Genomic DNA, 25,977 nt, shown 5'->3' with positions numbered 1-25,977 from the left:
CCCCGTATCGAGCTCCCTGCTCCGCAGGAAGCCTGCTTCTCCCTCTCCCACTCCCCCTGCTTGTGTTCCCTCCCTCTCGCTGTGTCTCTCTCTCTGGTCAAATAAATAAAATCTTTAAAAAAAAAAAATTAAAAAGTGAAATTCATGGGGCGCCAGGGTGGCTGAGTCGCTTGAGCGTCTGCCTTTGGCTCAGGTCATGATCCCAGAATCCTGGGACTGAGCTCCACATCGGGCTCCCTGCTCGGCGGGAAGCCTGCTTCTCCCTCTCCCTCTGTCTTCCACTCCCCTGCTTGTGGGCACTCTCTCCTCTCTCTCTCAAATAAATAACATCTTTTTAAAAAAAAAAAAAAAAGGGAAATTCACAAGTAAAAAAAAAAAGATTTTAAATGGTGAATAATTTTTCTAGCCCGTGCAGTTCTCTTAATTCCTTTTTACATTAGTGATCATTTTACAGTCTCCCCTTTCCACCACCTATATCCCAACTCAGGCTTTAAATATTTTAATGTAGATACGCATCAAATAGTTGAAGGGCGGGTTTTAATGATAACCACTGGGAAACTGAACTTTTAACTTACACTTATCTATTTAGCATGGATGAACACAGAATCCACACAGACCAGCTCAATGGATGTGAGAGGAATAATCAACTCAGAAAGTCATTTTGTTAAAAATATTTATTTAAAAAAATACAATTGTTGTCCATATCTAGTTGCACATAGATCTATTAACATGTCCACATAGTTTTGGACTTCAGTAAATTTGCTATAGTGCTTTCTTAAAGCTAGCTTGCCATTATACAAAGCAAATTCCTCTGTCAGTTCCTGCATAAAAATAGTTGTTTTTAACATACCCTCTTTCTAAAAAGACCATTACAGAATTTAACAAAAGTTTTGCATACAACTTGAAGTGACAGAAAAAACGGTCACCGGATTGGTTATCAGAGCAACCCCTTGCTATGTCTGGAGATGCACTGAGGATCAGCTACACTTCTCTCTTTTAAAAGCAGCATATCATAAAGCCCCCAAAGTGCTAGCGCATCGTCGTCCTCACCTACCTGCGCTCTGTGTGAAGGTTCTTTGCCACATTCAAACAGAGTTTGAAACTCTGGCTACAGTCAATCCTAATCGACCTTAAAACACCACCCCTTTGCCTCCCAACAGGCTAGGCCAGACTGCTCAGCTAGAAGCCATGGCAGCTTCTCTCCCGCTGCACCAACAATCAGTATGATTTTAATAAATGGTAGTGGTTACCATCATGTCAATTGCAGTGTTAGGAAAAAGAAGAAAAAAGCAATTTTAATACTTTGAAGGTCTCCCTAATGTAAATTACACTGACTTTAAGCCAAGTTATAGTGACGCATTACCCGTCATTCATTCCTTCGGGTAAGTGCGCGCCAGCATTACACAGAAGTGGTGGAAACTAGATATTGTGAGAGATCGATTTCAACAAACAAGGGGGAAAATTGATCTAGGCTGGAGGGAAGCACCCTGACAAGTTCTTATTACCGCATATCCCGAACTAAGACGGGGACGTAAAAAAGAATACTTCTCTCCAGTGTTAATGCCACAACAGACAAATGCTTTTCTTCTGCATCAGACACAGGGCGGATGAAAATCAAATGTTTACTATTTAATAACATTCAACTTTCATGTGATAGCCACACCTGAAGATCCAGTAAGGCTCATAAAAAATTACTGTCAATATGCAAAAATATACATTTTTTTTTAAGCCAATTTAATTATCTGGCCAATGAAGGGTATAATTCTAAGAAACTAATTTTAGTCAAAAATTGTATTCACCTCAAACCAAAGCTACCAGTAGCAGAATGACTGGACTGAGTGTTTCATATTTAATCTTCCCTACCCACAGAGGTCAGTGAAACTACATGAAGGCAAAAGTGCAGAAACCGATATGACTGTGATTAGGAAAATCAAATGGCCGGACTGAATAAATAGGCCGCGAGTGATCAAAAAACTTAATTGCATTAATTTCTATCTTTACATATATGCATATTAGTTAGTTTCACTAATCGTGAACAGGGAAGGTCGTAAGACATTGCTACTTCTCACATAAGCACTGAATGTAATGTACATATAAAGGCCTTGGTAATACTGCCCTCAAAAACAGAAAATATGAAATGTCTTAGAAGGGACCGTGTCCCTTGTCTAATAGACAATAAGCAACAACGAGTAAACAGGAAAGAAACAGAAAAGTGGATAGTTTACAAAGCTGAGTGTATTCCATCAATTGCAAATCAGTTAAAAAGTCATACATTTCTACAAAGCACAATACTAAAAGCTTGTAAATGATTTTAAAATATCCTAGCCAAAAAAGCATACCTTACAGAGCCTGAAAGAATGGCTCATTAGGTAATCCATTTGTCTCTTCTCCAAAGAGTCTTAATTCCAGAAAACATAAACGAGAAATAAACATTACTTCTCTGACCCTCAATATCCTTAGGTCGAAATTAAACAAAATAATCATTAAGTGCTTCCAGTTATTAATAACAAAACAGTGCTAATAATGGCGCCCCCAAAAGTGCCAAGTGATTTAATACCAGTACATGGCATTCCCACCTCTGAACTCTATTCTAGGCATACTCGAATGATTCTACTGGCTAGAACTCTGGCTTGGCCACAGGGCGCGCCCACCCTTGTCCTGAAGGTCCCAGGCTTGTCCTAGCACAGCTCATAATCCTTGGAGGGACAAGAGTCAGAATGGGCCCTTATGAGATGGGAAACAAGGCAAAGCTGAGAAGAACATTCAGCCCAAGGTACTCTGAGGTTTCTGCTAATGCTCTTCGGTACAGTTTAGAAGGATAAACTAGGCTACGGTGCCAGAACTCCCCCACCATTTCATCAATTCACGGTCAAATCTGTACTTTAGAAATACTACTTCGTATAAACACCCTCTCTGAGAAATTTAGACCCCACCAAAATGAGGATTCTACACAAAAGCAGAAGTGTAGAAATGTTAGGAAAGGGCAGCGATGCATGCGCAGGAGAGCGGGTCAACGCGGCTTTGTTCAGCACATGGCAGCCTTCTAGCTCTAAAATGGTGGCAAGCAATTAAAGGTCGATGAATTCTAGGGATTTAAAAATATATGTGCAAGGCATTTGTTTTTTAAAAGTAGCAACTGCAAAGTGCGGCCAATCTTCTTTTAAATTTTCGCATAAAATAGCCTAGGAGCCATCCTAGAGGATGAAAACTCTATGTTCCCTCTGAAAGATTTATTTCCACGCACGCGCACGCACACACTCAGCACATCAGCATATCCACACGTACACAGGTACTCAGCCGATACACCAGAATGACTTGGAAGGAAATGCTCTAGTCTTCCAATTACATCTTTAAAAATAAAATTTTAAATCTCACAAAACTTTCTGATGTGTATTATAACTAAAAAAACTAGAGTTCAAGAGCCTTACTGTGTTTGACTGTATCCCTCCTGAGTTTTGTTAGGGGGTTCATTTAAAACGACCTTAACAACAGCTTGAACATCTTGGTTTTCTGCAGCAAGCCGGAAAGCCAACGCGCCTCCCCTCTCACACAAGCCACTCTGGGCCTCCCGCTCTCACGATGAATGGCAGCATCCCGGCAGCTGCCATTTTCTGGCAGGCTGTCAATCTACCGCAATTTTTTTTTTTTTTTTTTTTTCGGAAAAGCCTGAAGAAACTGGCACCTTCAAATGGAACATTTAAACCACATCAACAACTCACCTTTCAGACTGCTCTGTTTACAGGTCAAAACATGACTTTTGTGCTAACAGGTTCCACCAAGTACGAGAAATGAAATCAAACCGCCTTCTTTTCTTGCTTCATACACTACCACCCACAAGAATTCTAGATTCTAAGATTAAAACTTCAAACTCCAGTAAGCAGAATTCTGATGACCTAAGAGGAACAACAGGGCACCTTGTTTTGTGTAATTCCTGCATTAAAAATAACATTTATTTGTTGACCCAAAACCAAGAAGATAATTCATAAAAATGTTTTCCATAGAACCCTTCTCCGGTCAGGGTACCTGCTAAAGAAAGAAAATTAATGTTGACCTCCACTTCCCTATGGGGGGAACAATTAACTCCTCAGCTCCATTTAAAACTAACATGTTCTGTCCCTCCCTCAGATAACACGGTGAGTAGTCTTTTTAACTTCCCCATTGGTTTGGTGATTCACTCGGAGCCCCAGGTTTCTGCACAAAGACACACACACTCCTCTCCAGACTCGTCTATACGCCTAAGAGCGGCGCCTGAGCACAATTCTACATTTCTGGCATGGATAACTAAAATATATACAAGTTAGGGAAGTGATAACTAGCACTGGCCCATCAAGGAAAGTATTTCTTCAGATGCTGAAATGTTCCAACAAATAAAAAATCAAAACTCATGAATGCAGCAAGAAAATGGAGGATGTTATATAGTTTTGCATAAAGCAACTTAAAATAATTCAGAATTTGTTGGTAAAACATAACACTAATAAGGCCAAAAGAAGTTTGTAAGCAGACTAGTAAAATAAAAGTCAATTACAGAGTCACACCTAATTTGGAGAGAAAAGACACAACAGGCTGTCAAAAATACTATGCGTGAAGCTCTAGAAAACACTCGGTAATGGGTCATGTATGAAAAAGAATTAATATAACACTTCAGGAAGTTGAAGACAACCTTTCCTGAAGATTTCCAAACTGAACTTCTAGAGGGGCGCCTGGGTGGCTCAGTCGTTGGGCGTCTGCCTTCGGCTCAGGTCATGATCCCGGGGTCCTGGGATCGAGCCCCGCATCGGGCTCCCTGCTCAGCGGGAAGCCTGCTTCTCCCTCTCCCACTCCCCCTGCTTGTGTTGCCTCTCACTCTGTCTCTCTCTAATAAATAAATAAAATCTTTAAAAAAAAAAAACAAAACTGAACTTCTAGAGATTTGACATGATAATCAGGTCAAACATGTAAAGGATTTTTGCATGGATCACAACAAAAGCATCCACCTCTCGTTTTCAAGATCAGACTGTAAACAATATCCTGAGTCAGTGGTCTTTAAGGCAGAGAGCACGTGCTGCCAGAAGGTGCACAAGACAATCTCCTGGGGGCAAGAAGAAAATAGTGGAACTTCCAGTCAAGATTTCCTTTTTACACCATCCTTAATTCCGATTTTTGTGTTGTCTTATAATGTACATGTGACTTTCACACAGCGGTTGACAACTACACATGTATGATCTTGCAAGAGGAAACTGGTGTTCAAAAACTTTTACTGAGCAAGGTGTGTGCTCGGAAAGGCTGGAGGCCGCTTTCCTGAAGTGTCAGGGGGTGCGTCCAGGGGCTTACGTTCCCTAGAAACCTACAAAACTGCCTTTAGAACTTCACCATCCTAACAAATATTCTGAGATCAGGATAAGACAAGGTTACTGGGCCAGACCTCACACAACGCCTGCTAGAACGGGCCTGCCGTGTTACTACCCAGAGGCTGCTCTGACGGCCGCAGCATCCCAAGCCTCTGACTTCCTTTCCCCTCCAAGCCTGAGTGACGCACAGTATGGAGAAAACTAGAAATTGTGCCAGGTAAAGAGATTCAACAGACCTGCCTTTTTGGATCTCTAATACAGTATGTAAAAGGTCAAGGAATTCTTCCAGTTAAAAAAATCCAGTACCCTTTCACCATATATATGTACGCGCGTGTGTATATATATATATGGGCTCATGGGCTTACTTTTTCCTGTCAAAATCTGAAGAAAAAATTTATACTCCTATTTTAGCCATCAAAATGTGGAAAAATTAAACCTATGTTTTAGTTCTAAGAAGCTTACACTGACTTTTTGAGGATTTCTGGATTATTCCCTTAAGTATGTATTTTTAAAAATCAATGGAAGTCTTCACCTTTGTTAGAACACACAAAATACACCATGAGGAATATTACATCACAAAAGCATTGACAAACCATTAAAAAAAAAATTACTGAAGTTAGACATGTGATTTTAATTTTGTATCTTAACAAACCAGCGTAGGAACAAGAAGAGAATGACTTTGGAAATTATGTGGAAGCCCACCCAGGCCTGGAGTGGCGTGGCGACGGCCGGCCACGAGAGCAGCGCTGTGCCCACCCACCCTCAACTCGAAGGCAGTGGCCTCAAACGAGCCCCAGGGGGAGTCGCTTGCATCACGGGAATCAGCAAACGCTACGATTTAAGGGCTTTTTTTCCCCTTCTGAGAGCCTGGTTGTTTTAAACATTCCCCAGCATACAGATGAGTAGATATGGGCCAGGGCAGATGAAAAGCTAAGATAATGACAGATACCTCAAAAACTCATCCAACCCGCTCCCTTCCCTTAACTTGGGCGACTTTGGCCCACCAGCCATCATCCCGGCAAAATGACTCGTGATGGATACCAGCTACAGACACCAAACAGAGGCTCCCCGGTGAATACCGAGCTTAAGTGGTAGGTCACCTTTTGATGCTAAGAACTCTGGATGTTCAAAAAACATGAAGCTGAGACTTTTCCAGGAAGGAGGTAGTTTACAAACAGAACGGTCTGCCTCATACACTTGAGCTAAGGTTGTAAACTTTCATTTAAAAAAGGAAATACACACACACACACACACTTCTCCACATCAGTTGATCTCAAAGAGAAAGCAGATCATCAATCTCCTGAGGCCCACACCTCTTGGAGGCTTCCGGGGTAGGGTTACAGACAGAGGACTCACGAAAACTGGTTCCTAGGAAGGTGCTGTGACTGAGTTTTAATGGTGCCCTTGGTTCCCAGGCACCCCTGTGCTGAGATAGGTAATCTTCAAAGATATTGTCTATGAAAACAACCAATGGCTTTTCTCCCTTACTTCAAAGAGATAAAATACTTTTGTGCTTTCAAAATTTAAAATATCTAGTTAAATCAAGCCATCAATACTTACATTTAAAGTACAAAATATTCATTAACCTAATAACTATTCCAAAGTGCTCCTGAGAGGTCTGATTTCAAACAAGCATGCCAAGTAAATGACTCAGTGTGGGAGACAAGTCCCACCGTCTGTTCCCCATCACTCCAGAACACCCCAAGAACAGATCTTTCAGCTGGTGACCACAAATGAATCACGAACAGGTCTTCAACACTACAAATATAAAGACAGCTCCCTGAATACTGTCCCTCCACTCCTACTAACCTAGCATGGACGTCTCACACTACAGCTTCTCTACACTGTACAGAAACATTTAAAGTGAGTATTCTACATCTGGAAGACGCTGGTTTGTCTCAGTGTCATTCTGAGCCCTCCAATGCTTACTCCCTCTTTCCCTTTAGTTTATGGGACTCAATTATAGAACTGTTTCTAGAGTTAAAAGATGAGGTTAATGGGCAGTGTTGTGGTGGTGGCATATAATCTAATCCTAGACTTTCAAAGCCAAGTTCTTCAGAAGAGTCCACTGTGATGTTGGTATCAGTCTGGAGGCTCCACAGCTCAGTCTGCACCTGGCACTGATTACCATATGGTAACGTTTTATAAATGTGCTAACGTAGAGATGAAGGCCTACATTTCTCACTACTGATGTGAACAATCCAATCCCTGTGTGTGAGCATTTCCAAACAAATTCTGCGGCTCTCTAATTTAAAAAAATTTTTCTGTCAAAGAAATAAGCACATCTTTACCTCACCTGAGATTTGGAGGCTTCGCTTTGCTTTTCATCTTCCTAATAACATCTTTAAAACTATCACAACCCCTAACAACCTTAAATTTAAAAGAAGGTAAATATGCAGTGGAAAATAGGGTAAAATGAACAGGAAAGAAAAAGTCTCTTCTAACTGGGACAGCCCCACATGTTGTTTCAAGTCATTCAGTTGAACGTTTCATTCAGAGATGCCTCAAGATTCCAAAACCCAGCTTCATCCTAAAAACCATCACTTACCAGGCTGTGTACCACGGGGGTATAATCATACCACCCAGAGAGTTGACGGCACTTCCGTGCTGGAGATGGGGTCCCCTATTCTCACTGGTTGCTGCAAACACTATCTTAAACCCCAAGTTTAAAATATCTTCCTATGTTGAAACAGACTAGGCTCCATGCTCTGTTCACAGGTTCAAACAAGATCACACTTATGGCTAAGAAACCCATGTGATAAAGGTAAGGAAGATGTCTTTCTGTGGAGTTGCCTACCTACGTTCCCCTTTACAGCCAAATAGAATCTCTCTGATAATACTGCTCCAATCTTACTTTGTGTGAACAGGAAGGATTCCTTTTCCTTCACTGCTTGTACACAGCTCACTTTTAGTTATTCCACAGAACACACTTAGTCCTGAAGATACGGCCAACTGCAGTTCACATTTCTCCAAATAATACACTCAAAGCATCACTGTTTTCCTGGCCAAAGGGTCCCAATAAGGCAGGAGTAACTTTGTTCTTAACTGCTCTTGCAAAGCATAGCTAGCTGCTAAACCCCACCAAAAATTTCTTTAACACAAAGCTCAAAATATTTAGAAAGGAAGGAAGGAAGGAAGGAAGGAAGGAGTGAAGGAAGGAAGAGGGAGGTGGAGTTTGGACTCCAATTAAGGCATTTTCATATACAGTCCAACTTGAGTCATATTCAAAGGGAATCTTAAAAAGGCATTTCAATGGGGAATGGCAAAAATCACAATAGTCTATTATTAGCATTGTAGAACTATTAACTGCTCACTTCAAATGTAATCATGTTGAACGACTCTGTTTCTTTATTCCTTGGTTCTCTCATTCCACAAGTGCATAGGTTATATTTTCTGTAGATCTGGGGAAAATGGGCCAGGGGTGGTGGGTGGTCCATCCAGGCCAGACACAGTGAACGGTCCATGACTGTTCAGTACAGAAGGAAACTGAGAAAGAAAATAAAACACATTATCATCCTATTACTCAACCCCAACTTTCACTTTCTGTCCCCACTACAGTCCCTGAGGCAGAATGTGAGAGCTGCCTGCAGTGACTCACGGGACGAAGGTGGGAACCATTTATCGTGGAAGAATATGATGTCACAGGAAAAACTTTAAAGAAAAAAACTGCTTGTCCTACATGTTAAATATTAACACTCTCTGGCCTACCTTCCCTCATAGCCTAAGGTATACAGGTTTATGTTTAACTTCACACGAAGGTTTTAGAAAGTTCATACACTATAGAATATAATCCAATTACAAAGCAAATCACAGTCAAAAAGAGGTCCAGAAAGAGATGCCCATCTATGAACTCTATAACTGGTGCAAATAGTTACAGGGTGCTCATCCTAGAACAGAGCTCCCCATCATGTATTCGAAGACCAGTTCTATAGGGAGAGTCCACGCTGAAATTGCACGAGCACTGTGCCTTTAAGGTCTCAGATCTCTCTACAACTCAATTATCTGTGAGAGGCAAAGAAAAATGTAAAAATAAAATATGAAACATTCTCAACACTCTTTCCATTCGGTAACTTAGAACTTTTTGCAAAAAAAAATGCAGAAGTAGAAAGATTTGTCAGGGCGCCTGGGTGACTCAGTCATTAAGTGTCTGCCTTTGGCTCAGGTCATGGTCCCAGGGTCCTGGGATCGAGCCCCGCATCGGGCTCCCTGCTCCACGGGAGGCCTGCTTCTCCCTCTCCCAACTCCCCCTGCTTGTGTTCCCTCTCTCGCTGTGTCTCTCTCTGTCAAATAAATAAATAAATCTTAAAAAAAAAAATTTTTTTTTCATTTTTTCATTTTCTTTTCCATTTCATTTCCAAAAGAACAAATGAAAAACTAAATTGTAAAATATAAGAAATCTCCCAGTGAGTTACCCCTAAATAAGTGAATGAATCAACCAAAATAAACTCTGTAACTTATAAAGTCTAGATGCTTGGGGAAAAATAATGGTTAAAAGCTGTGAGACCGGGCGCCTGGGTGGCTCAGTTGGTTAAGCAACTGCCTTCGGCTCAGGTCATGATCCTGGAGTCCCGGGATCGAGTCCCGCATCGGGCTCCCTGCTCAGCGGGGAGCCTGCTTCTCCCTCTGACCCTCCCCCCTCTCATGTGCTCTCTCTCTCTCTCATTCTCTCTCTCTCAAATAAATAAATAAAATCTTAAAAAAAAAAAAAACGCTGTGAGACTTTCCTATGATCTCAGTTAAGGGATACTACAATACCCATTTTTTTAAACATATATTTAAAATATTGATAAGTATCAATTCTAAGTGAGTGAGAAATGGGAGTATTTGATAGACCATTCTCAAAAGTTTTCTTTTTTAAAAATCCTCGGTAAAAGAGGAGACCTATGTGCAGACTCTCCCGCAAATTTTCACACGTGTGTATTTTCTTTTCCAAGAAAAAAAAAAAAGAGGATTTCTAGCATTTAAAATGACAAAGAAACTGGGTGGGTTCAAAATCTACTACAGTACTGAACACTAACGGGTCTAACTGAAATGTATGTAACAATAAAGAATGAAAAGGAAGCGTGGCTGTATCTGTCGGAGTCGTTTGCCGGCTGGCCAATCAACCCTCGTAGAGCGTATTTATTAAACAGAAGTTTTATAATGAGGAGACTGAAGAGTGAAGACACGGCCTTTCTCTTTCTTCATGTGCCAGGCCCCAACTGCAAGAGACAGGCTTGGAGGTGACTCACCTGGAAGAGTGTGTTAGCACCTTGCAGTCTGGCTGGACTCAGAGGAGCAACAGGGCTGAGAGTACTCCAGAAGTGGATGCTGGAGAGCAAGGGGCTCGGCGTCAGTAAGATGGGCGTCTGCAACATGCAGAACAAAGATGGTCACTAAGTGACTCACCAGGATTATGTTTCAACCTTATAATAATACACCAATAGCCGTGAACCCAAATATTTTAATTTATTTATCTGAGAGAGACAGAGCATACACACAAGGGGGGGTTGCGAAGGGGCGCTGAGGGAGAGAGAGAAGCTGGCTTCCCGCCGAGCAGGGAGCCTGACGCAGGGCTCGATCCCAGGACCCCGGGAACATGACCTGAGCGGAAGGCAGACACTTAACCGACTGAGCCACCCAGGTGCCCCAACCCTGAACCCAAATATTGTCCTCTTCTCCACTAAGTATGTCTGAAATTTTACCATGAGGAAAAGCTCAGAAATTATTTTTACAACCTAAGAAAGATAAAGGGCAAAATATTTTCTAACCTGTGTTTTGTAGGGTCTTTCCCAAATAGAGAAACCAATCTGGTCAAGTGCAGAGAAATAACGGGTAACTAAAGTCACAAACACAGTTCTCCTTAGTAATGGGAGGTCTGGATTCACCTATTTAAATGTTACAGGGGAGGTGCCTAGGTAGCTCAGTTAAGAGTTGGACTCTTGATTTCGGCTCAGGTCATGATCCCAGGATCCTGGGATCGAGCCCCGCATCAGGCTCCCTGCTCTGCGGGAAGCCTGCTTCCCCCTCTCCCACTCCCCCTGCTTGTGTTCCCTCTCTCGCTGTGTCTCTCTCTGTCAAAGAAATAAAATCTTAAAAACAAAAAAAGATTTTCTCTCTCTCCCTCTCCACCCCCTCTCTTAAATAAATAAATAAATGTTATAGGAGATGAGCAAGTTAAGAAATAGCTAATGTTAACTGTACAAACTTGTTTCTCAACATCACACCAGTTGGTTTTCTTAAGGTTCTCAGGATTTGTTTTCTAGCTTTTGACGTTATCGGTATTTTTGTATAAGATACCAATGAGTTTTATAAGACGACCCCCCCCCCCAAAAAAGAGAGCAAGCGAGAAGAGTTTGAGGAGGAAGTTGACAAATATTTCTTGGCTTGCAGAGACAATGAGTTCTTTTAGAACGCTCCTCCAAACCTCGCCTGCAGTAGTTCCGATTAGGTGCGGAACTGGGTTACTTTCATGGGGTCACAGCCCACCTTTTTAAGACAGACTTAAGTAGCAGCATGAGAACGGGCGGTGGTCGATTCTGGATTTGTTTTAAAAGGGGGGGTCAGTGCAAACATCGGTGGCTCCAGAAAGCAAGAGGCGGTTACCTGTGAGAAAAGTGCTGGTGTAAGAGAAGCTGTGGGGAGGGACGGGCTCAATATTCCCAGGGGGCTCGGGTCACTGCCCGTGATCACAAGGATGGGCGCCAGCTCTAAGCCTTTGGGTTTCTTGGATCTTGAGGAATTACTTGTTTTGTCCTTTCCCAGCAAAGCTGAATCCTGGTCTTTAGGTTCCAGTGACAAGTTCTCGGGAAGTTCCATGGGCTGCGAGGCCACGGACTCGATGTCGGTGTCAATGTCGGGGTTGGGACTCAGCGGCGGTGAAGGGGTCCTGGGGGGCTCCTGCACAGAAGGGGAGGCGGAGATGGGGGGCGTGGCAAAGGCGGGGGTGCCGCCGGCTGCAGAGGCCGGGGCTTCCAGGGAAGGCAGTCTGGGGGAAGCCAAAGTCTCCAACACCTGGAGCGCTTCTTCCGGAGATGGAGAAATGCTTGGGCCGCCTGACAGGGCGGCGGCAACAGGTTCAACTGGCAGCTTTTTGGAAGGTGTTGTTACGAATTTGATGACAGACGGTGTTGGCTCCTGAGGCGGCTTCTTCTCTGCCAGCTTCTCAGCTGGACTCTCAATCTTTATAGGTTTGAAGAGCTTCTTACTGGAGGAGTTCAAAGAGTTGAGAGTAAAGGAAGAATACAAGCCGGAGTGTATGTAGTCGTTGCGGCTGGAGGCCCGGGCCCCGGGCTGCGGGGGCTTCTCCCTGCCCCCACTCTCAGGGTCCCTGCAGCTGCCGCCGACTTCACTGCAGCTCACAGCGTCACAGTCTCCCTCAGTCCTGCCCACGGTCAGTGGGTCCATTTTCAGAATCTCTGGGTAAGACACAAACTTGTACACAAACTTCTGACCATTCACTTTTTTAATGATATTCTGTAGATAAATAAAATAAGCATGCTTATATTTTCTTGCAAATGTACCTCTCACAGCTCAGGAAGAAGCTGACTTCATAAGGGTCTCTATTTGGCAAGTAGTTTACTTGAGAGCCTCAAAATCACCTTCATTTATCTAGCCATACCAAACCCAGGTCCTAGCGCTATGGAACATGAGCTGAGCATATTTAAATGTCTTATGAACAACTGAAATGACATGTTACGTAAAAGAGAGGTTTTCAATTGCCTAACACCCTCAACCAAATTATTTGTATTAAGTCAAAGATCACTGAACTGTGGTCTCAAACAATTCCAAAGGTACCAGCCATTCGCATCCTGAGTAAGCACAAAGGAAGAGAACATTACTTCTGCTGGGCCTTCTACTTCTTTCCGAAGTTCCAGTTCTTTCTTACCTCACACCCACCTTGGGGGGAACTGGTAAGACCAACCACTTAAAAGTGAAAGAAATTAAGATCTCAGCCTCTCATTCTAATTCTATCCATTTGAGCCATTCATTTCACCTCAGAGCCCAAGAATGTATCCAAAATAATATGAAATTAAGCAAAAAATAAATTTTAACTAAGAAATCAAATCTGTGTATTAACAGCTATTCTTTAAAGTATTAACTTGTGTTCTCTGGGTTAAATTAAAAAATAAAGCTAAAAATAAAAGCATATATGTGACAACTTTTAAATTATGATATATATGTTTTATTTTGTCCTCAAGAATCTCAAATTTTCTTTTCCTTATTCCAACCCTATACTCACTTTTTCTTTACAGACAACTGCAATTAGGAACAACATATGCGTGAGCAGTGGGACTGCAGAAATAGAGCTGGGACATTTACATGTTTCATCCTAATTCCAAACTGCTGAAGTTATGAAATAAATTGGATGAAAATAAACCAGGACAGTGGTCATTTTGCAATGTACACAAATATCAATTCATTATGTTGTACACCTAAAACTAATATAATGTTTTATGTCAATTATACCTCAAATAAAAAAGGACATTAGTACCTTATAACCTCAACAGAAGAAACAACTCTTGTTTTGAGGTGGATGTGTATTACCTTTACATAATAGTATCTGAGGGCTCGGCTGAGTTTGTCGTAATTCATATTAGGCTTGTTCTTACGAATCCCCCAGAGACGAGCCACCTCTTCTGCCTGCAAGAGCTTGAACTCCCCATCATTAGAGGTCCAGCTGATCATGTGCTTGTTCTGAGGCTCCTGTAGGAGCTGGAGGAGGAACTGCCACAGGGTGATAGCACTGTCCATAGCAATGAGCTGAAAGAGGCGTACAGATAAGACATATAATAATATTAACAGCCAACACGTACAGGACACCATATGCCAGGCACCATGCTCCAAATGTATTACTTCATTTCACTCCCACAACAATCCTACAAAACAGATACTGTTGCAGCCTCATTTTACATTTGAAAAAACGTATTCAGAAAAGAGTTAAGTCACTTGTCTGAGGCCAAGCAACTAAATGATGGAGCTGACATTTAAACCCAGGCAATCTGCTCTTGAGCAAGCCACATTGCTTAAGAAAAGCCTTGCTGGGAGAGAAAGCGAGTTCCGTAAGTCATAGGAGCAGTCTGAGGACTGTAGGTCACCAGAGCACCGCTGTTCCTGAGTTTTATCTGAAAACCTCCTTGTCCTATCCTCTGAGACCACCATTTAAATCAAGCAACTTGGTTTATTTGCCAGGAGTATGTGTGTGTCTCACGGTGGCCCGAAGATGTAGGGCATAAATCTACTTTTGCTCCATTGGCATTTCTCCTCCAAATCGTTTCTGTTCTCATAAATTAATTTACATTTAAATTGGCAGCACTGAAAATTCAGAAAATGCTCCCTGATTTAATTTACAAGTTCTGTCACCACTCTGCCCACAGGGTTACTCCTTTTTTTTTTTTTTTTTAAAGAAGGCTCCATGCCCAACGTGGGGCTTGAACTTATGACACTGAGATCAAGAGTCGCATGCTCTACTGACTGAGCCAGCCAGGCGCCCCTATAGATCCTCCTTTATTTGATTAGTGGCCTTTATCTGATTATCAAGACATGAAATGAAAAATCATTCAATATCTCAGGTTTTAGGATCTCCCTGTTCAGGCCAGAGTTTCTCAATTTTGGCTCTACTGACATTTTGGGCCAGAGAATTCTTTGTTCCTAAAGGAATTTTTAAAAAAGATTTATTTATTTAGGGTGCCTGGGTGGCTCAATTGGTTGGGTGTCTACCTTCGGCTCAGGTCGTGATCTCAGGATCCTGGGATCAAGCCCCAAGTTGGACTCCCTGATTGGTGGGGAGCCTGCTTCTCCCTCTGACTCTGCTGCTCCCCCCTACCCCCTTGTGCTCTCTCTCAAATAAACAAAATCTTTTTTAAAAAAATAGATTTATTTATTTATTTGAGAAAGAGAGAAGGCACACAAGCCGGGGGAGAGGAAGAAAAATCCTCGGGGTGCCTGGGTGGCTCAGTCATTAAGCGTCTGCCTTCAGCTCAGGTCATGATCCCAGAGTCCTGGGATCTAGCCCCAAATCCGGGTTCCTGCTCAGCAGGAAGTCTGCTTCTCCCTCTCCCACTCCCTCTGCTTGTGTTCCCTCTCTTGCAGTGTCTCTGTCAAATAAATAAATAAAATCTTAAAAAAAAAAGAAAAAAGAAAAATCCTCAAGCAGACTCCCCACTGAATGTGGAGCCCCATACAGGGCTCAATCCCAGGACCCTGAGAAAATGACCTGAGCTGATATCAAGAGTCGGACACTCAACCGATTGAGCTACGCAGGTGCCCCCAAAATTCTCATAATTAGGGGCGCCTGGCTGGCTCAGTCAGTGGAGCATGCAACTCTTGATCTCAGGGTTGTGAGTTCAAGCCCCACAATGGGTGTAGAGATTACTTAAAAATCTTAAAAAAAAAAAAAAAAAAAGAATTCTTATAATTAAAAAAAAACCAGAAACTAGGCAAAAGATTTGCAAAGACATATCTTCAAAGAAGATAGACAAACTGACAATAAGCTCATGAAAAGGTACTCAACATTAGTTATTAGGGAACTGAAAATCAAAACCACATGAGATACCACTTCACACCTATTAGGATGGCTGTAATCAAAAAGACCGTAAGAAGTGTTGGCTAGGATGTAAAGAAAGTGAATCCCTCATGCATTGCTGGTAGGAATGGAAAATGGTATAGCCACTTTGGAAACCAGTGTGATAGTTCCTCAAAATGCTAAACAGAGTTACCATATGACCCAGCAATTCCACTCCTAGGTACATACCCAAAAGAACTGAAAATACATGTCCACGCAGACACGTGTACAGGAGTGTTTACAGCAACATTATTCCATAACAATACCCAAAAAGTAGAAACAACCAAATGTCCATCAACTGATGAATGGACAGGCAAAATGTGGTATAACTACACGGTGGAGTATTATTTAGCCAGAAAAAGGACTAAAGTACTAGTACATGCTACAACATGGACAAACCTTGAAAATGTTACGTTAAGTGAAAGATGCCAGCCACAAAAGACCACATATTGTATTTCCATTTATATGAAATGTCCAGAATAGACAAATGCATTCAACACAGAAAGTGGATCAGTGGTTGCTAGGGGCTGGGTGGACAGACGAATGGGGAGTTACTGCTAATGGGGTGATGTAAATATTCTAAACTTAGGATTGTGGTGGTAGTTACACAAATCTTTGAATATACTAAAACCACCATATTGTACAACTTAAGTAGATGAATTTTATCTCAATAAAGACGCTAAAAACAAACTAACACTACAAATATTACAAAACCGTAGGCCTTAGAAGCCTAATTCTAACAACGTGTAACTCACAAAGAATGGGATCCTTTAAGGGTCAACTATGTCTGCTCCCAAAAAAGGCAGATGAGAAACTGCAGCAGAAGATAGCTGGGTTTCTAGAACTTTTCCAAGACACTCAAAATGTCCTCCAATAATCCTTAGTCGTTGCTTCGAAGCTGGTTACAGATACTGTCATCCAAAAGTAGAGATGGGAAAATAAAAAAGAACAGGAAGCAGGAGATGTCCCCAATCACAGTTAATGGAGAAGCTGAGCCCATGAATCCAAGTTTCTCTCATCACAGTCACAAACTCTGTTCATCAGAACCATTCCCTAGGTGGATAACTGCATTCACATCACCAGTAGGTTATAACAAGTATTACAATAAGATACTAAGTGATAATGGCCTAACAAATATGAAGTGCGACTTTGATGCTAAGTAACCCTACCCACTAACCTTTCCCACAGCCTCACCTAAGCTGAGTTAAAAGAGTAGTTTTAGGGGTTACCTGGCTGGCTCAGTCAGTAGAGCATGTGACTTTTGATCTTGGGATTCTGAGTTCAAGCCCCAGGTTGAGCACAGGGCTTACTTAAAAAAGAATGATTTTAGGGGCGCCTGGGTGGCTCAGTCGTTAAGCATCTGCCTTCGGCTCAGGTCATGATCCCAGGGTCCTGGGATCGAGCCCCACGTCGGGCTCCCTGCTCAGTGGGAGGCCTGCTTCTCCCTCTCCCACTCCCCCTGCTTGTGTTCCCTCTCTCGCTGTCTCTTTCTCTGTCAAATAAATAAATAAAATCTTTTAAATAAAAAAAAGTGATTTTATATTATGATCCATCAAGTATGGGGTGGGGGGGGGGAGGAATACCATTTTTCTCAATTTACCAGAGACCCTTTCTTCTAATGATGTCTGTTCATGGCTACTTTTAATTACATGTTTCCCATCTAAATGATTTTTTTTTTTTTTTTTTTAGTCTACACCTGTTAAAACTACTCCCTAGTAAATTTTAGCTTAACTGAAGAACTGTCTCCATACTTCCAGACATCATCTTCATATCAAGAATGCCTAGGGGGGCTCCTGGTGGCTTATCAGTTAAGTGTCTACACTCTTGATCTCAGCTCAGGTCTTGATCTCAGAGTCCTGAGTTCAAGCCCCACACTGGGCTCCATGCTGGGCATGGAGCCTACTTGAAAAAAAAAAAAATGCTTATAGGGGTCGGGGTGTGAGTGTCTGTGTGTGTGAGAGAGAGAGAGGGAGAGGGAGAGGGAGAATACCAGGGGGAGGGGAAAGAGGGGAAACGGGAGGTAGGGGACAGAGAGAGGGAGGGGAGAAGATGAAGGACAGAGAACTGAAATCTCAAAATGACTACGAATTTGGTGCCTGTAATTCCATTTGTTTTTGGGAAAATTCCCAAACTAAATCCTAGAGTCTTACTACCTATCATGTAGATAATGCTTGAGCCCCACGGGTTTATAATGGCTAAGGTATGGATGCAAAGACAGAAATAAGCATCACCATCTCCACAGTGAACACACAGTGCCATCCTGGGCAAAGGGGAGGGTCCCCAAAGTGTGGGTGTGCACCCATAGGGGTTCAGGTTTCACCTTTTAACTTCTACCTTCCCTCCTGGTTATTAGGGGAGCGCACGGACTGAGTCAAATGCTGGTGAGCCGCTGCTACTTCAGGGCAGAACCCAACTGTTGGGGAAAATGCTGATGCTTTTTTAGTACTTCTCAGTGCCTCTGGGATAGAAGGTTGTTTAGAATCAAAGGGCATCGTGGTTTTGGAATGAAGCCCTGGAAAAGAATGTTCTTTTGCAAAAAACTAACATGGATATAAAATGGACATCTTCAGTGGGTACTTTAAAGGAGTATTTTAGGGGCGCCTGGGTGGCTCAGTCGTTAAGCGTCTGCCTTCAGCTCAGGTCATGATCCCAGGGTCCTGGGATCGAGCCCCACATCAAGCTCCCTGCCCCACATCGAGCTCCCTGCTCCACGGGAGGCCTGCTTCTCCCTCTCCCACTCCCCCTGCTTGTGTTCCCTCTCTCGCTGTGTCTCTCTCTGTCAAATAAATAAATAAAATCTTTAAAATAAATAAATAAATAAAATAAAGGAGTATTTTATTCATTCAATTCTGGAATCAGGTCATACTCTAATTGAAAAGCTGGTGAACCTCTGGGTATACAGTCAAGTTGAACCTCTTCATTTCAGTTCCTAAAAGTGGCTATCAACACGAAATTCAATTATTTCCTCAGCCATAAAAGAGCTCTAAAGAAAAAAACTTCCAGAAGACAGTTATTAAAAAGGTGAAATGACAAGTTGAAAAATACAAATACTTTTATTCTAGCTACTTATCAATAAAAACCTTTACTTTCCTTCATGGAAAAACTCAAGTTTTCTAAAATTAGCTTTTCAGAAGTATAATGAGGGAGAGAAATACTTAACTGTTGCAAATGAAAGAACGTGACTGAGGAGTTAAATGTTGAAAACGTAACTGATTCTACCTTAACACCTCAAAAATAGGTCAATCCAAGAGGTAAACTGAAAGAAAGCATGTTGAAATAACCTATTAGGGAAAGGAACTCTCTAGTAAATGAAACTTTTTCCACCCTAAACATGTTTATAATACACACAGTCCAGTTGCTGTGGTGACCCATAGCCCAACTATTTTTCAGAAACTGCAGCTAAGACCCAAATACTAACGGTCTCCAAATTCAGCGTGCTGCTTAAATAAAACAAAAGGAGGGGCCCCTGGGTGGCTCAGTTGGGTTGGGCGGCTGCCTTCGCCTCAGGTCATGATCCTGGATCACCAGGATTGAGTCCCGCCTTGGGCTCCCTACTCAGCGGGCAGTCTGCTTCTTCCTCTGACCCTCCCCCCTCTCATGCTCTCTCTCTGCCTCATTCTCTCTCTCAAATAAATAAATAAAATCTTTAAAAAAAAACAAAAACAATTATGTATCAAGACTAGTTTTGAACTAAAATCACCATTCTTTACAAAAAGTAACCAGGAATCTCTTAACACAGTACAGTACCCTATATTAAGAACATATGAAAAGTTGGGGCGCTTGGGTGGCTCAGTCGTTAAGTGCCTGCCTTCGGGTCAGGTCATGATCCCAGGGTCCCGAGATCAAGCTCTGCATCAGGCTCCCTGCTCCGCGGGAAGCCTGCTTCTCCCTCTCCCACTCCCCCTGCTTGTATTCCCTCTCTCCCTGTCTCTCTCTGTCAAATAAATAAATAAAATCTTAAAAAATATATACATATATTAAAAGTATAATTACATTGCAGTAAAACTTGAAAGCATTTCCCTAAGAATGTAATGGATTTCACATTCGCAGTTTTAACGTTTAAGTAAAATCAAAGAGAAGGGAGTTCCTGACGGGGAGGTGGGGGAAGGTGGGCGGAATCATACAACATTTTAATGGAAACACCACTAACAGTCCTAAATATTAAAGCACCAAGTTTTCCGCGCAGTGGGGTGGTGGCTGGGAGCCGGCAAAAGGGAAGGGAGGACCTGATCCACTGTTGTGATGAGGAAGAGACTCCGGAGTCTTCATGTGAATGCCCTCAACTTCAAATGCCCTAAACTTCCACAGCCTGGGAGAAAGCCAACTGTGTATTTTTTGACTACTTCCGTCAGCCAACAATACCCCTTATTTCCTGCCAAGGCCAGTTAATTAATATTCCGCCCCCAAAAGATGTTTCCAATTGATCCTCCCAGGAACCAAGAGGCGACCAGCCTCGCGGCAGCTGTACATTAAACGCAAAGTCAAGGGGGGGAAAGGGCTCGCGGGACAGAAGTAGAAAAAGAAATGAAAATTGACACCGGATGAACAGCGAGCTCGGGGAGAGGAAGAAACTTCGGTGACCGTGTGCCCCAGAGCAGATCAAAGTCCGGGGAAGAGCCGCAACCTCACGCGGCCTCGGTAAGCTCTGAATTACTGTACTTTCATTTCCCAACTTCCTGTCACCACAAAGAGTCAGAATTCGCCCCCCGCCTCCAAGCCAAAGAGCCACTGCCACCCTGTGCCCCAGGGACCTGAGGGGCGAAGCGGGGGACCGAGCGCTCCGCCGTCCACCTGCGCGCCGCGGGGCGGGGGCCGCGGCCAGGGCAGGGCGGGCCGGGGGCGGGTCCCAGGGGAGCGCGCGCCCGCCCCCGCCGCCACGCTCACTTCCTGTTGTGCCGCCTCCTCCCCCTTCCCCGGCCCCTGCTCCCCCCGCTCCCCGCGGCGGGGGGCGGCGGCCGCGAGAGCCCGAACGAGGCGCGGGGTGGACGGGGCGCGCCGCTCACCGAGGCCGCCCGCGGGGTTCCCTCTGGGTCTCCGCCTGGAGCGTGATGCTTCTCTCTGCCCGCCGCCTCCTCACGCTGGGAGCTCGAGGACGGCGCGGCAGCCGCTGCGACCCCCGCGGCGGAGCCGAAGAAGGCGGCGGCGGCCGAGCCGAGCCCGCCGGGTGCCCGCAGCCGCCCGCATCGCCCGCCGCCGCCGCGCCCGCCGCGGCTTCTCGCGCCCCGCCCTCCCCGCCCCCGCACGCGGCGGCGGCGGCGGCCGCGGCGCGGGTCGTGGGGCCGCTAGCCGCCGGGCGCGCGCTCGGGGCGTTCCTCGCCGGGGCCCGGCCTGCCAGTCGCTCCGCGGCCGCCGCCACTCTCAAACCCCCCGGCTACGTCGGGGCCCCTCCCAGACGCCGTTGCCGCCACGCGTCACTTCCGGGGGCGGGAATTGGCGGAGCCGCTGTGGGTGTCGGGCGGTGAGCGGCGGCCGCCCAAGCCCAGCTTTCGGGGGGTCTCGGGGGGCAGGCTTGCGCTCAGGGCGGGTGCCCCTTGGAGTTCCGCACTCGCCGCTCTCCGCCGGACCACTGAGTGGCTGCCAACGGCTTTTGCTGAAGCGTCCGACCGAGTCCGCAGAACCAAAGCTGCCATCTGTGTGCGGGGGTCTCGGACGGCTGGGGACCTCTCCGCATCTCCCGCGTCCGGGAGAGGGGGTGGCGCTCGCTGGGCGGCGGTCCAGGGGACCACCTCTCTTGTTGCTGAGCTGAAGCGTGAGGGCTTCTCTCTGCTAGGCCACTTGTCCTGCATTGTTCCCGGCTGAGTGGACGGAGGAGTTGGTGCTGCCGCAGCTTGCTCACCGAAGTACCGGCTCCCAGGACACAACGAACACCCCCGATGGATATTAAATCAGCGCTGTGGCTCACTGGCCCGGCGACTGACAAATGGAGTCGGACCTGGAATCCAGTCGTGGCTTTACCCCTCACTATCTTGGAGACCCTAGTCACTTTCTTTACTTCCCAAAACGTTCATCATCTGAAACGGAGAGAACCCAGTCTCTTAGAATTGTGATGATTAAAGCAGATCAGGTGCGCAAGTCACCGAGTAGAGTTTCTAGCACATAGGTTCTCATTAATGAGAATTCTTTTTTTTATTAAAGATTTTATTTATTTATTTGAGAGAGAGAATGAGAGAGAGCACATGAGAGGGGGGAGGGTCAGAGGGAGAAGCAGAATCCCCGCCGAGCAGGGAGCCCGATGCGGGACTCGATCCCGGGACTCCAGGATCATGACCTGAGCCGAAGGCAGTCGCTTAACCGACTGAGCCACCCAGGCGCCCTAAAGATTTTATTTATTTATTTGAGAGAGAGAGAATGAGAGACAGAGAGCATGAGCGGGAGGAGGGTCAGAGGGAGAAGCGGACTCCCCGCCGAGCAGGGAGCCCGATGCGGGACTCGATCCCGGGACTCCAGGATCATGACCTGAGCCAAGGCAGTCGCTTAACCGACTGAGCCACCCAGGCGCCCTAATGAGAATTCTTAAGGAACCAATCACACTTGGTACTAAAGACTACTTGACTAAGTTAGCAGCAGAAGAGACGCGCAGTCAGTAAGCTGGAGTGCTGAACAAAACCCCAAAGAAATAGATGGCATATTCTATTTAACAAGAAACCAGAAGGCCAGTGTGTGTTACCTTTAGGTGGCCATTACTACCTCTAAGACCTGCGGAGTTGCTTAACCTCTCTGAACCTCTGTTCCTTGTGTAGAATGAAGATGATAATGTGCAGCATTGCTGGAAAGATCGAATGAGATAAAGACTAATGTGCTTAGTGCATTTCCTGGCACACAGTAGACACCCAGTAAATGGTGATGTCATTTATTTTTGCCTCCACCTCACCCGCACAGCGGAATTCAAGGTAAAATTAATTGAACTCACCGAGTAAAGTGTGATCCTATTAACCCTGGTAGGCTTTTGGAAGAGAATTAGCTCTTCACTTTATTTCCAACCTCCTCCACCCTAAGACAGTAATTATAACACAGAGGTATTCCTGTAAAAACAACACTACCGAAAGATGTTACCTTTTTAAAAATAATTTTACAAGAGGATGTAAACATATTTTCATTAAGAGGAAACGTGCAATAACTGAAAAACACTAGCACTTTTGGCCTCTGATATAAAATGTTTCCTCGCAACAGTTTCCATTTTAGAAAGGGGAGGAAAAAAATAAGAATTATTAAGGTAGGCTGTTTAAGATACACTCTTGGAAACATTTGTTTATAGAAACATTTCATTTTAAGCCTTAGACCAAGAACAGTTCAGCGTTGTGGAACTCTTCAACAGACTAACCTGCTCTGCCCAAACTAGCAGAGAACCTCTGATTCAGCCTCAGGGTCTGCAAGTGGTATCACAATTCCTTCAGATGGAGTTGACAGTCTTGTCAATTGCAATGTATTTTTGGAAAAGAGCCTACTTTGGGAGTTCTTAAATTAGTCATAGCAAGTCTGTCTGTCTTTTTTTTTTTTTAAGATTTTATTTATTTATTTGACAGAGAGAGACACAACGAGAGAGGGAACACAAGCAGTGGGAGTGGGAGAGGGAGAAGCAGGCCCCCACGCCAAGCAGGGAGCCCGAGATGCGGGGCTTTGACCCCAGGACCACGACCCGAGCTGAAGGCAGATGCCCAACAACTAAGCCACTCCGGTGCCCCTTGTCTGTCTGTTTTTAAATGGACTTTTTTTTTTTTTAACAGTACATGTTGACAGCAGAGAAACTAGAAGAAAAGTCAGATTTCAGATTGGTGAACTGGGGGAAAAAGTTTATTAATGTGCCTGGTTTTCCCACGCAAGATTCTGTAAGTACAGAATCTCTCTCCACGGTTCCTTACACAACAGATGGTTGTTTTTGCAAACTCCGTGGTGGTTATGTTGCTTTTTTGTTATCTTGTTTGGTCACTTTCCCACTGGATAGATTTCCAGATAGATTTCCAGTCCTAGCCTTGGCTACTCAGGGTTATCTCAAATAAAATTTACAGATTTTATTTAAGTGGTTTCATGTCTGTTTTTCTGCCTGGACTGCCCTCCATTGTGTTTTTCAACCATTTTAGTTACCCCAGCCCTGCCACCCCTATTCCCCTAATTTAATGACATTTCCTTTCCCAATAACACCTGGTTATGATGATTTCTCGAAGGAACTTCCCCTTCCCTCTCTTCTATTTCGCTGCCTCTTCATTACCCCAAGTTAATATCCCTTTTTCCTAAAGAAATATTTCATGGACTCTGACTGAGCAAGCATAGAACCATCTGATTGCCCGTCCTGTCTTCCAGGCAATGTCTTGCAGCACTAGAAGTAAAGAAGAGATAGCTTTAAGTCAGAGGAAGCATCGGCGGTCCCAGATAGGAATAGATGTGAAGCAAACTGCAGCATGTATGACATGAGGGAATAAAACTTGGGGATTTCTGAGTTCTCGCCTTTCAATCTCCCTCAACTCCAAGCTTGATCCTCCTGAGAAAACCCTTATGACTTACCCCTTTTGGGCCTCACTTTCAGTATCTTTAAAAATAAAAGCTATTCATACCTTTCACTTGTCTGTGGTGGATAGAGGCAAAGAAAAAAACAGTTGATCAAAGTAGACTTTGAATTCTTGTTGAAGGACTCTGTAGTTATTACATTTGTGGGGCTTGAAATGTTAAAGGAGCAGTTACCTTTGAAAATAAAACACAGGCTAGCTGGATACTGAATCTGACAGTATTTGCTAACCCCAGTACCTATCAAGACCCTAAAATTCACCAAAGACAACCAGTGGCGTGATGGTTAGAAATATCTTTACACCAAGACTATTATTCTGGGCAAAGAAGTTTCATCCCCAACAATAATACCTATAATCAGAGGGTATTCCAGGTCCAGAGAAAACCCATGAAAAAGCCTTTGAACAAGGTGTTTGTGGCCTCTAGACTATGAGGAAAGTTCATGGAAACATCTTTCAGCCCTAGCTGTAATCTTCACAAAACACCCTGTATTTCCCAGAGAGGACATGACAAGACATGACTTTATTGCAGTTACCTGCCTGGGGCATACTATGGATCTAACACATTTCATGACCTGTCCCAAACACACCTCAGAAATAGCTTCATATGCTTTTCTTCACTGGAATCTACACTGAGTCTACTTCTTTCCTCCTCCACTAATATATTTTTTAAAGATTTTTTTAAAATTAATTTATTTATTTAGAGATGGAGGGAGAGGGGTAGCGGGAGAGGGAGAGAGAGAATCTTCAAGCAGACTCCACACCTTAGCACAGAACCCAACGTGGTTCTCAATCTTGCAACTCTGAGATCATGACCTGAGCCGAAATCAAGAGTCAGATCTTAACTGACTGAACCATCCAGGCGCCCTCCACTAATATTTTTTAACTTAAAACAATTTTATTGGTCTTTGATACACATACTTTTTCTGGGTTGTGAAAATTGCTGCGGAATATGTATTGGAGAAAGAGGACAGAACTGATCACTTCTTTCCTAAGTGCCCTTTGGAAAAGATGTAACTTGATTGAAAATCTACCTTGTGGATAACATGTAAGATTCTGGGTGGATTCTGGGGGGCTTGACATATCCTACATTATAGGATATGTATTTCTCTGAATTTTAAGCCAGAAGTTTTGTTTCCTCTCTTGTAAATTTTATGATAACTGGCTGGAATTTTTTTTTCACTTAAAATGAACTCAGGAACCACACCAAAAGGCTTTGTTCTTTTATTTTTTATTTTTATTTTTTTAGGACTTTTCAGTCATGGACCGACACTGACACCCTCAGAGACCATCACTCCTCTCCAGGACTTCCATCAATTTTACAGTTCTCTCCCATTATCTCTTAGGATCCTATTGACATAGACAAAAAATTCAGCTAAGGATCCAGAGATGTTGGGGAAGGAAGAGTCAGGCTGACAAATGTAGGGGTACGTGCAGCTCTCTGAGCCTTGCAATGTTGTGGTGAGGAGGGAGAGGAGGGAAATTACCACCTCCCACTGCATTCAGGAACATTTCCTGAAAGAGGCGGAGTTTGGAAGACTTGGTGCTAATTCAAAAATGTGTAAAGCCAGCTTTTTTCTGCCTTTATTTATCCAGCTGCGAAACAAAA

General features: G+C 43.9%; 1 protein-coding gene and 1 long non-coding RNA gene across 4 annotated transcripts; one reads left to right on the top strand and one right to left on the bottom strand.

The window, feature by feature from the left end:
• Nucleotides 1-656: 656 nt before the first annotated feature.
• ELK4 (ETS transcription factor ELK4) lies at nucleotides 657-21,099 on the bottom strand. The gene is made up of 5 exons (XM_045876951.3): nucleotides 20,874-21,099; nucleotides 13,854-14,069; nucleotides 11,913-12,782; nucleotides 10,559-10,675; nucleotides 657-8,813 (listed from the first exon to the last, which is right to left on the bottom strand). Exons 2-5 carry the CDS (start codon nucleotides 14,058-14,060, stop codon nucleotides 8,712-8,714), a joined length of 1,296 nt encoding a protein of 431 aa, XP_045732907.1. The 5' UTR covers nucleotides 14,061-14,069; nucleotides 20,874-21,099; the 3' UTR covers nucleotides 657-8,711.
• LOC123845977 (uncharacterized) lies at nucleotides 20,286-24,768 on the top strand. Of its 3 annotated transcripts, XR_008506239.2 has the most exons (5): nucleotides 20,286-20,508; nucleotides 21,641-21,934; nucleotides 22,611-22,760; nucleotides 23,394-23,696; nucleotides 24,169-24,768. It is a non-coding gene; the product is annotated as an uncharacterized LOC123845977 (long non-coding RNA). The 3 variants fall into 3 exon arrangements; XR_010412204.1 differs by lacking the exon at nucleotides 24,169-24,768 and having other exon boundaries at nucleotides 23,394-24,150; XR_006791150.3 differs by lacking the exon at nucleotides 24,169-24,768 and having other exon boundaries at nucleotides 23,595-24,149.
• Nucleotides 24,769-25,977: the final 1,209 nt, after the last annotated feature.

Source organism: Mirounga angustirostris, unplaced genomic scaffold (assembly GCF_029215605.1).
Source record: "Mirounga angustirostris isolate CCGP_5_RB_7025 unplaced genomic scaffold, mMirAng1.0.hap1 SCAF_6, whole genome shotgun sequence".
NCBI classification, from domain to species: Eukaryota; Metazoa; Chordata; class Mammalia; order Carnivora; family Phocidae; genus Mirounga; species Mirounga angustirostris.
The sequence above is the reverse complement of the archived record's forward strand: the minus strand, read 5'-3'. Positions and strand labels throughout refer to the sequence as shown.